The sequence below is a fragment of the Siphateles boraxobius genome, unplaced genomic scaffold, assembly GCF_051911475.1.
Source record: "Siphateles boraxobius isolate OS27281-9 unplaced genomic scaffold, OSU_SipBor_1 164, whole genome shotgun sequence".
NCBI classification, from domain to species: Eukaryota; Metazoa; Chordata; class Actinopteri; order Cypriniformes; family Leuciscidae; genus Siphateles; species Siphateles boraxobius.
Genome location: NW_027508771.1, coordinates 318,026 through 329,309, shown reverse-complemented (window position 1 = coordinate 329,309; position 11,284 = coordinate 318,026). Strand labels below are relative to the sequence as shown.

General features: G+C 33.9%; 1 protein-coding gene across 1 annotated transcript; it reads right to left on the bottom strand.

Moving 5' to 3' along the window:
- Positions 1 to 6,805: 6,805 nt before the first annotated feature.
- Positions 6,806 to 10,786, bottom strand: LOC143740052 (uncharacterized). Its single transcript, XM_077232124.1, has 5 exons — positions 10,709 to 10,786; positions 10,189 to 10,293; positions 9,868 to 9,957; positions 9,618 to 9,710; positions 6,806 to 7,521 (listed from the first exon to the last, which is right to left on the bottom strand). Exons 3-5 carry the CDS (start codon positions 9,904 to 9,906, stop codon positions 7,210 to 7,212), a joined length of 444 nt encoding a protein of 147 aa, XP_077088239.1. The 5' UTR covers positions 9,907 to 9,957; positions 10,189 to 10,293; positions 10,709 to 10,786; the 3' UTR covers positions 6,806 to 7,209.
- Between the last annotated feature and the right edge of the window lie 498 nt (positions 10,787 to 11,284).

Genomic DNA, 11,284 nt, shown 5'->3' with positions numbered 1-11,284 from the left:
TATGAATATTGGTACTGCTGATGTGCCGCTAAAGGTTTTGTCATACGTATGTAAGGATTTGAGATGTTTGCTTGTTAAGTTTAACAAGTGTACTGGTTAAGGTTAATGAGTTTTTTTTAAATATTTACTGTTAAGGATAATGGTAAATGTTAATGATTAAGGTTAATCATTTTCTGCTCGTTAAGGATAATGAGTATACTGGTAAGGTTATCAGTTTTATCTGTGTTTCTTATTAAGGTTAATAAGATAGCATGCGCACAGATAAGTTTAGCTTCTGGTTACCGCATTGTTATAGGTATAACGATGGCCTGCTCAGGGAAGCTAAAGTGAATCGCAGAGGACTGTGATAATTTTCTGCTCGTTAAGGATAACGATACTCATAAGGTTATGAGGTATTTTATCTGTGTTTCTTATTAAGGATAATAAGATAGCATGCACACAGATAAGTTTAGCTTATGGTTACCGCATTGTCATAGGAATGACAATGGACTGCTCGGGTAAGCTAAATTGAATCGCAGAGGTCTGTGATAGTTTAAAGTTATTCAGTGAAGTATTGTTTGTAAAAACAGTGAGAAACACTGTGAGTAGAATATAGCTCTGTGTGTGTATGTAGGATCCTGTCCTGTGTGTCTGCTTGACTGTGACTGTGGTTAAAAATAGGTGACAAGGAATGTGTGAATGTGCTTGAGAGACAAGTAATGTATAAATGAGTATTAAAAGTAAAGGAAATAGTAAAAGAAAACAATTGTTTCAAGATATTAGTCTTGCAGATTATTGTAGTATAAATAAGTTAAAGTATAAAATATATATTAATAAATGGACTGATATATATTAATGGATAAATAAATAAGAATGCACGTGCTTAATATATTATATCTTATATCTGAAGACGTCTAAAATTTGTATCTCATTATCCCTGAAGACAAAGTGAGAAAAATGATTCTATTGTAGATAATTAAGTTTGTGCTAAGAAAAAATAACTTGTGCAGTGTGCTAAAAGTGAACAAGATTGGGTGACCAAGTTTCAACAGTCATAAATAATTTACAGCAATCTTAGAATTGTAGTAAATGGGAATTGTTGGGAATGGGTGAGGAAAAATGTATTCACCATGTTAGATTATTTTGAGCACAGCATGCAAATATAGGAGAAAGATTGAAGGCTGATTTTATGATAGGGAAAATTATTTAATTGTATTATACTCAGAAAATCAAAGTTAGATTATTGCTGATATTGCAATGAAGAAATAGCTTGCTTTTTCCTGCAACGAAGAACTTGCTTTACTAAAAATAGAATGGGAGAACTGCTGTTGTCAACCAGTGATTATTATATAGTAAAAAAGAACTAGGAAAAAGATGGTTAAAATTGGAATTTAGATAAAGAGCTAATAGCTCAGGAACAAATATTTATAAAGACTAATTTGATCTATGCAGCTCTCTGAGTGTTCAAGTTTCAGATGGCTTCAGTGTCGAATGGAAGAGGTGAAAGGTCAAAGACACAACTGCAGAGAGAAGAAGAAGAGAGGGTGAGGGGCTTTCAGCTCCCCTTCTGAAGATGACCACTCTCTGGAAAACTCAGCATGGAGAAAGACTGATTTAATGCTGGAAAATGTGAAACGTTCACTATTTCACTGGAGACTTTTTCCTGAGGACAAGAGGAAAATCCTGAGATGCAAAGCTGTGGCAAAATCTATCAAAAGCCCAAACTCAGCAGAGGCAGAGAAAAAACAGAGCCTATATTCCTGTTTACACCAAGCCTTGAGTGACAGCTAGGCTGACGACTCATGCAGAGCGACAGCCAAGAAGCTTTAACAGACTGATAATCTAAAAACAGAAGAACTGACCGAAACCCTTCCCTTACGGGCAACACGGGTGTGGCAACTTCAATGATCACTCTAGAGACTGCTTCAAATTTAGTTATTATATTAACTTTATTCATTCTGATTATTCACTGGTCTCATAAGCAATTCTTTATATTCTCTGCTAAACTAACACTCTTTGCTTTTCCAGTAGGTTCAAGTCCAGCCATATAAAAAAGGAAGAGAATACACTGAAAGAGAGAAGTGGGTGCTCAACTCACCAAATAGTTCAAACTGAGGCTGGATTTGTTATAGTGAGGGCTATTACATTAAACAACTATAGGGCTTAAGAGCATGAGAAAAATTATTCTGTAGAAAAGAAAAAGATAGACACAAAATGTCAAAGAATTATTATTATTGTTTGCAAAACAATGATACTGGTCACTCCATTTTGTTTTGATAATTTTTTAGAGATAGATTGGAGAAAAAATTACTCCAAAGGTCCAAAATTATGAAATCGCAAAAAATGCTGTCAAAACTGGGATAATGAGATGGAAATGTTGTTGGCCATGGATCCAAGATTATGCAGAGATCTCCAATTTCTTAAAGCAGCTCATGAGCAAAAAACAAAAAAAAGAATAGGAAAAATCAGAAAAACAAATGAGAAAATGTATTTGAAAAATTACAATTGGCAGGCTTATTATTCTAAAATACTTAGTCTATTAGAATTTGTAAAAAGAAAAAAAGGATTATAACAACGGTGTTAAACTAAACCTTATGATCATTGACACTTCACAGTAGTGTTTGAGATAGCAGTGTTGACCTGATCAGACCTTATGGCTAAAATTATAGGATGCCACATTTAGAGCACAACCTGCAAGAATGTATGCTGGCCAGTGTGTGTGAGAGAGACACTGAGTGTGAATGAGTGAGAGATGATGTTTGAAGAAACACTAAGGCAAATCAATTATTTTGCCAATACAGCTGTATTTAAAATTTAACATGTGGGCCCACAGGGCAAATTCTGCCCAGTAAAATAATGACCATGGATGGATTTGGTTAAATTTCCTGGTCAGGAACTGAAGTAACAATATGAAAAAACAAAGAATGAAAAGAGAAAAATAAAAAGAGAAAAAACAGTGCCACATTTGCGCAGCGCATAACATATCTGACTTTCTTTGCAGCATAACACGTCTGCCTTTCTTTTCAGCATATCATGATGGAGCTGATCTATGTCAAAAGTATGAAATATTGTCTTGTAACTTTTGTATTGTAACAAAGTGGGTTGAGTATTGTCCAAGATGCCTAATAAATAGTGGGTTGATAGTGGAACTCAAGACAAAGAGATAACTGAGTTGAATTGACTAATTATAAGAGTACATTGAAATTTATTGTGAGAAAAATGCAAAAAAGTTGCAAATAATGATCAAAAGTCAAATTTATGAAAAACAAATAGGAATATATGGATTAAAGTCCTGCTGTTAATGAAAGCAGAAATGACACCACTCAGCCCACATGACCTTTCTACAGGTAACATCATGAAGGACAATGGGACAGATGAGCAGATGATTGAAATCACATGTTGTTTTCACTAACAAAAATAATTAAGCTTTAATTTACAGATAGCAGCAGCTCAATTCCAGGAAGGATTCTGGGACAAGTCTGACAAAAAGAACCAGTAACTATGCTTTGTAATTTCAGAAGAAGTGATCAACAGTGTGACATTTGAGTCCATGCCTCTCAACTTAAAATAAACCAACTAACTTCAGCAACCCCCCACAACTGAAGTGAGGGATCAAGGACATGCTGACAATGAGAGAAAGAGTCCATTGCAACGAACGACTCACTGGAGACACCCTGGTGAAAGATGTAATGATTGATGACAAGGTTAACAGAATGATCAAATCATGAATGGAAGAAAAGACAAACTTGACCAGAAACACAGTAATGAGAGGAACTGTACAAAAGAGAGACTCAACAGAGATGAGTACAAGCTCAAACAATAGTCAACATCAACCAACTTTCCTATGATTGGATCTTCAGCCCTTGAATAGATTCAGTAGCAACTTAATATTAACCCCATCAAAACAAAAAATTACTGAGGAGAAAAATATATTACGCAACATAGAAAACAATGATAATGACTAATTAAGAAAATAAACTAAAATAATGTTAACAATTAATATAGCATAATGGGAATTAAGACAATTCATGAAGGAAAAAATTAGAACTAAAAATAACTTTAAAATAAATTTTAAGGGGTACTCAGATGTAACTTGTCAATACAAGGGTATACTTAATTAATTTAAGGCTACAGTTGAAATTAAAGCAAGTATTAACAAATATTAAATTTTAATTTTAATTGATAAGAATACATTTTGATTCAATATGCAATTGATAGGCTAAAATTATATCAAGTAGTGCTTAGTAGTAGAAAGTTTATAGACATACAAGAAGTTATTGAAATTCAGTAACAAACAAGCCCTTGTGAACAATCTAAATGGCACCAGAGGGGGGTCAAAAATAAATATTTGGCATTTCACATGAAGGACAGATTGTCTAACCAATGAATACTTTTGAATATTCTCAGTCCAGATGCGCAATGGTTTTAAACCAGTGCGCAAAGGGGGGAGTAAGGTAAGGAAATTAAAATTTAAAATAAAATAAAGTTAAAATTAAAGGCAAAGGCATTTTAAATTAAAAGGCATTTTTGCAAAGTTTTGTGAAATTTGTGGCAAAAACAAAGTTAAGAAAAGAATAGCGACAAAAATAGGCCATATATCAGTATACCATGTGGACATGATATAGATGGGTAAAAGCAATGAAATCAACAGAGGAGGGCAGGAACAGAAATTAAATCTCTGACAGAGAAGTAATCCTTAGATTGGAAGTCTAAGCAGAAATAACGTCAGATAATGGGTCAACTAAACAGAAGTATTGAAGATTGAAAATAAATTGCATACGAATACAAGGAAGTTTTAATAATAATTAAGTTATAATGCTAATGGTTTAAAAGGATGATAGACAAACTTTTAGATTGTTAGATATAAAGAAAAATAAATGTACATATAAGGAATATGTAAGAGTGCAAAAAGTTGTTCTCTAGAGTTATTTTTCTAATTGTCTAATAAGTTTATTGAATGACTTTTATGAGATAAATGTAACATTGCTCTGAAGCTTTCTTAGTTAGAGTGATTACATAAGACATAATTAGCTTATTCATGATAGTTTATTTAGAAATTAGTAGAAACGAAGAAAATGTATTCAGTTTAGTCTTGAATTGAGGAGCTACAATGAGAATGAGAAGCAACACGCGAGATTAAAAAGGTCAAAATGGAATTTATTGTTTAAACTTGGTAATAAAATAGACAGTAAGCGAAATGTATTGCAATTTATTAGATAGGTGTAAAGTGTTCTGTTAACTAAAATTGACTGACTAAAAGATGGATTCTTCGAATTTAAGAAATGATATTCTCTCATAAGAAGTGATAAAAACGAGAGAGTTATGTTTACCCAGCCATATTTTGAATTAATAGTCATATGGATCAAGTAGAACAAAAATGCATAATAAATCAATTAGACTACTATAATAAGCAGATATTTATTATAATGCTTTGTCTGCATTTGGAGAAAAACAATTATGTGAAAAAAGTAGAATGACTTATGTTTGGTGATCAGTGTTGCACTTTTACTAAATAATATTATGCAGGGAGGAAAATTTAGCGATTACGATGAGTCAAGAAAAACTTAAGAGCAGAAGTTAAGGAAAACTTAATGAAAAGTTTTGAAAATTAAGGTTTGCTCAATTAGGGATATTGAAAGTGGGTTATTATTCTGTTGTGTACTTTGTATATTAAGATCACTAGTTGGAAAACCACGGTTAAACGAATGGAAATGCGGAAAAAAGATAATGAAAACTAATTTGAGAGGGCAATCAAATTGATATTTACAGACCCTGGATGTTGATTCCACTAAATGAGGAATTGAGGACGAAGATGATGATTGATGAGCAAGACCCTAGAGGATATCTACACCGCAAGAAAACTTTCAATAGTATAAGAGACTTTTATGTTTGATATGCTCTACATAACTGTGTCAATAACAGGCAATGCTGAACCAAATGTATACACACACTTATAACAATGTTTAAGTTTGTCTGATTAGGGAGAACTCGATTCTTTTACTTTTTCCATTAAACAAAAAAGAAAGAACAACTAAAAGAAATAAAAATGTATGGAAGAAGATGTTTGGCTCGAGTGCTCCTCCGGAGTGTGGTGGCTTAATCCAGTAATTGGAAAGGAGAATGGGTGACTCAAATTGAGTCACCAGGTAGCATAACTGAGGGAGCTGGATTTTGAAATTACACTCTGGAAAAAGCTAGTGAAAGTGAGGCTTAGATAAGCCTCAGAGGAGGGAATGTACACTGAAAAAAGTGTCTCATTGGATCAAAGTAAAAAAATTGCGTCAACTGGTTACATCTAATTACATTGCTTTTTATCAACTTAAAATTTTTACTTTGAAGAGAATTAACTATCCATTACTTAGCCAAAGCAAAAAGTATCTTTGAATCAAATAAAGTTTTTAAGTTATGTCTCAATGTTTTGTCTTTGTATTAACTTAAATATTTTACTTTACATCTAACCAAATATCCAAACCAATACAATTTAAAATATTAATGTAATATAAAGAAATGTATTTACTTTCAGAATGTGTAATTTTATCATCTAAGAAAAATGACTTGAAGCATCAAACTTTTGACAATTTATTTTGTCATGATACAAATTATTGTACAATGTGTACAGTATCCTCATACAAATACACACTGTCTAACAATGTAAACAAACTTGACAATTTTTGTCATAAAACATTTCTACAATGTGTATAGTATTTTTTTAGTATCCATTTACATAGACACATTGGATTCAATGTAGATTCACCATAAGAATCAGTTATGGTTTCGAAGAGAAACGTGCAATCTTTCCATGAACAGTCACTTAGAACTGACTACACAATCAAACCTTTAGAATTCTTCTGATGTTAAAACAAGTTTGGCCCAAAAAGTGGTTTAAAATGGGCAGTGTAAAACCAAACACTTAATAAAACACCTACCGAATTAGCCAATGGTAGAAAAAAAGAAAGAAGTATTTTCACCTTCATGGAATAGGTTACCCAAAAATGAAACTTCTCTCATTATTGTCATAAAATGTCTCTGAACCAAATTTAAAGTTAAAGTTAAATAATTGAATAGCTTAAGGATAAGTAAACAACGTAAGAATTTTCATTTTTGGGTAAACTATTTAACTAACCCTAGATAAAACAAATCCGGTTTAGTAAGGCTTTATTTATACATTCCAACATCTTCAAAGAAATTGACAGTCAGCAGAACATTGTAGCTGGGTCAAAGGAAACAAATTTACTCCTGCAGCTTTGAAGAGAGGTTCTGCACCCTTCGGCTCATCTGCTTACTTTCTATGTCCATGATTATTTTCTGAAAGGCCTCAAAGGTATATTTGAGTCCTTCAGGATATTTTAAGTTCAGTGCATAAATGAGTCCAAACATCATGGCACAGGCACATGCAACAGAGGGCAACTCCTTTAGTACTTCCACACCTTCAATGACAATGGAAATGTCCAGTGCACGGCTAAGAGCATCACTTTCGCGGATCACAAAAAATGCCATAGTGGTCTTTTCAAATTCTCTCTCCGCTTCCTCCCTCTGGTCAGCCTAAAAACATACAAGAACAGATAGTAATTGAGGGACTGTGGTGGAAGAAAAGAAAAAAACACCCCTTCATCTGAAAATTTATTACAAAATTGTTAGCTGTCCTACTATGAAGGTCAATGTAGAGCCCAAATGTCTGTTGCTAACTTTCATTAAAATATCTTCATTTGTGGTCAGTGTAAAAATAAAATTTGTACGGTTTATTTACTAGAGTGATGACAAAATTTAAATTTTTGGGTGAAGACGTACTTTTAACACTTGTACAATTAAACGCTCCCATGTGTTGACCATTGTAGACAATCACAGACATATTTGTTGAGTGCAGTACCACAATGGCCAATCAGAGGCATTTATCAATCTACTCAACAGTGTTCAAAATGCATTTTTGGGTGAACCAACCCCTATTAAAGTAGTAATTCACAATCAAAATTCTGTCATCATTTAAATTTCTCGTCATTTCAAACCTGTATGAATTACGGTCCTCTGCAGAATTTTGAACAATGTTGGTAACAGAACAGCACAGCCCCCCATTCACTATGATTGTGTGGACACAAAACCAATGCAAGTGAATGGGGGCTCTTAAAGGATTAGTTCACTTTTAAAAAACTTTTGCTGATAATTTACTCACCCCCATGTCATCCAAGATGTCCATGTCTTTCTTTCTTCAGTCGAAAAGAAATTAAGGTTTTTGATGAAAACATTCCAGGACTTTTCTCCATATAATGGACTTCAATGGACCCCAACCGTTTCAAGGTCCAAATGACAGTTTCAGTGCAGCTTCAAAGGGCTTTAAACGATACCAGACGATGAATAAGGGTCTTATCTAGCTAAACGATCGGTCATTTCAAAAATAAATAAAAAAGTTTACGTTTTATAAGCACAAATGCTAGCCTTGCTCTGTTCTGCGCGTTCGTGACTCTCCTGTTCGAACTCGTTCATCAAAATGAACGAATCTTTTTTCGAGTCATTGCGTTCATTGAATGAACGAAATGACTAGAAAAAAGATTAGTTCTTCCACATATTATTCATCGTCTGGTGTCGTTTAAAGCCCTTTGAAGCTGCACTGAAACTGTCATTTGGACCTTGAACCGTTTGGTATCCATTGAAGTCCATTATATGGAGAAAAATCCTGGAATGTTTTCATCAAAAACCTTAATTTCTTTTCGACTGAAGAAAGAAAGACATGGACATCTTGGATGACATGGGGGTGAGTAAATTATCAGCAAAAGTTTTTTTTAAAAGTGAACTAATCCTTTAACAACATTCTTCAAAATATATTCTTATGTGTTCTGTGGAAGAACGTCACAGGCTGATGTGTAAATTATAACACAATTACTTGAACTACTTTAAAGCGATATGTCACTACCAAATCAAAATATCCCCACGTTTTACTCACCCTCAAGGCTTGAGAAGACCTTTGTTAAGACCACAGAGCCGTGTTGAGCAGTTTTTTAATCAATGGATGCAGTATTTGAAGCTTCAAAAAGTCAACAATTCACTCCCATTCTACCGCTTGGAAGTAAAAAAATACGTAGGATTATAACTTAGCCTGTTTTGTTCTTCAAGAATATACAGGTGCATCTCAATAAATTATAATGTTGTGAAAAAGTTAATTCAAAAGTTGCTACTAACCACTCGGTGAGTTGCACAGTTTTGAAAACGAACGTTAAGGGTTGTTTTAAGGACATGTTTGTGCATGCCCGTAGACAGCCACTCTGAAGCAGTCAAAGGCGATTCTAAAAGAGTCAAAAAGTCGAGACAGGACCCATCGTCAAAATTTCTGTCCACCACTCTAGTTCATCCAAAACAAACTAGAAAATAGATCCAAAGTGCTAAATACCAGAATTCTCCTTTAAACTACATCAGTCTTTGTGTACTGAATTTATTTAATACACAAGTTTCACAATCTGAGTTGAATTACTGAAATAAATTAACTTTTCCACGACATTCTAATTTATTGAGATGCACCTGTAACCATATTCAGTTATGATGCCTTGAGGTCGAGTAAAACATGGGGAAATATTGACTTGGTAGTGAAATATAACTTTAAGGCAAACATGGTTGGAGAAAATTTCAGTAGTTTGCATTGTCTACATTACCTGGTATTCTTTGATCAGACAGCTTGCATCTTCACCAAGGTACATCATCAGGCACTTCAGCAGGCACTCTCTTCTGATGTCTATGTCCAGACTCTACAAAATGTTTAAGATGTATTGTTTTTATTATACCAAAAGACTACTAAATTGATTGCCACAACCAGTTTTGTTTGCATGTAACCAATACCTGATCCATAACTTTAATAGTATCCTTAGTTTTTTCACGGAGGACACCACCTTTGCTCCTACTAACCTGGAGAAGCTGAGAGCTCTGTCTGTCCAAAGAGGCCATAAATCTCGATTGTAAAGGTAAGGTTGTGATGCGAAAAAATTCGGCATTAATCTGTAAGAAAGAGAAACAAAAAATAGACTTCTGAAAAATATAAATTTTTCTTTGAGAACTGGTTGTAAAAATACATAGACACACAAATCATTAAAACAACAAAAGGTATAATTAGGGCATCTAAAACATTTTCAAAAACACTACATACTAAAATACCATTGTAAAACTATGGTAAATTCAGGATTAGTCACTTACATTTTAACATTTTTCAATACAAATAAATGCTTTTACCTCTATAAATGCGAATATCGAACGTCCAACGACGTTAATCCTATGGCAGTCCCATCACATGTGCTATGGTTCTGCTGTGATATTTGTTTTAAACTATATTCGCAGCTGAAATAGAACAAAAACAGTCAATCACTGTATGATTAATAAATATCCTATGGAGGCTAACTTACATCGCTCGTACATCTCTGCTTTGAGTGTAGATTTCAGTGAGTGAGAGCGCGCTCTGAACAAAACTCCCGCGTTTCAGCGATGACTAATCTGAAAGCCTTCTGATTATTAGACATTATTATTTTTAGACATGCATTCATTAACTCAAAAGAATCGCGTGTGTTTGTTCTAATGCGCAACGCGATTACCGTATAAGAGATGCCTTTTGAGAAGAATCAACCCGCCAAAGTGGCTAGTGGGAGTGACTGTTACACGCCACAGCGGAAACCCACCCGCGAATGGCGGGTGTTAATGTCAAGCCCTGATGTATAATGTTAATAATACGCCCAAACGTATGTTTAAAATTACTTACCAATTTTCTTGATTCTCGTTTTCCCACGTCGAGTTCATCCATGCGGTGTAACAAGATGGCGGAAAGCTGAACGTCCTCACGCACGACCACGGATGACGTTAGAAGTCACGTGACAGAGGAAACCAATATTTTTACTTTAATTTAAAGAAATGTATTTACTTTACACTAACAAGACTTACTTTTAATTTAAATCAACCAAACATTTTATGCTACACTGATGCCTAGACAGAAAATTAAATGTTTTGATTTACATCAAGTATAAAAACTTCTTTAGAGTAATGACATGCCTTGTGCACTTTTTTCAGTGTAGAAGATTTTATTATTTAGAAAACAAGTAATTTTGCTATATATTTGGACACAATTATTTCTTCTGTCTGTGACTTTGGATTTCCTCTGTGTATGTGAAAGACCTTGAATGGAATGTTGTTTGCTGCAGAAAATTCTATTCTGAGAAGTCACATGGTAAAAGACCTTTACCCAAAACTATCTATAGGGTGTGTTACCTTCTTTGGAAGAAGATGTATGTATATAACTCTGAACCAAAAGATACTCGGGAGCGCACTGGAAGGCCAGAGG

What these genes read in the sequence shown, in the direction of transcription:
- LOC143740052 (XM_077232124.1), bottom strand. Translation starts at nt 9,906, where the DNA reads ATGGCCTCTTTGGACAGACAGAGCTCTCAGCTTCTCCAG. An exon ending in AGAGCTCTCAGCTTCTCCAG is followed by an intron (nt 9,711 to 9,867) that starts GTTAGTAGGAGC and finishes AACATTTTGTAG; the next exon opens with AGTCTGGACATAGACATCAG. An exon ending in GTCTGATCAAAGAATACCAG is followed by an intron (nt 7,522 to 9,617) that starts GTAATGTAGACA and finishes GTATGTTTTTAG; the next exon opens with GCTGACCAGAGGGAGGAAGC.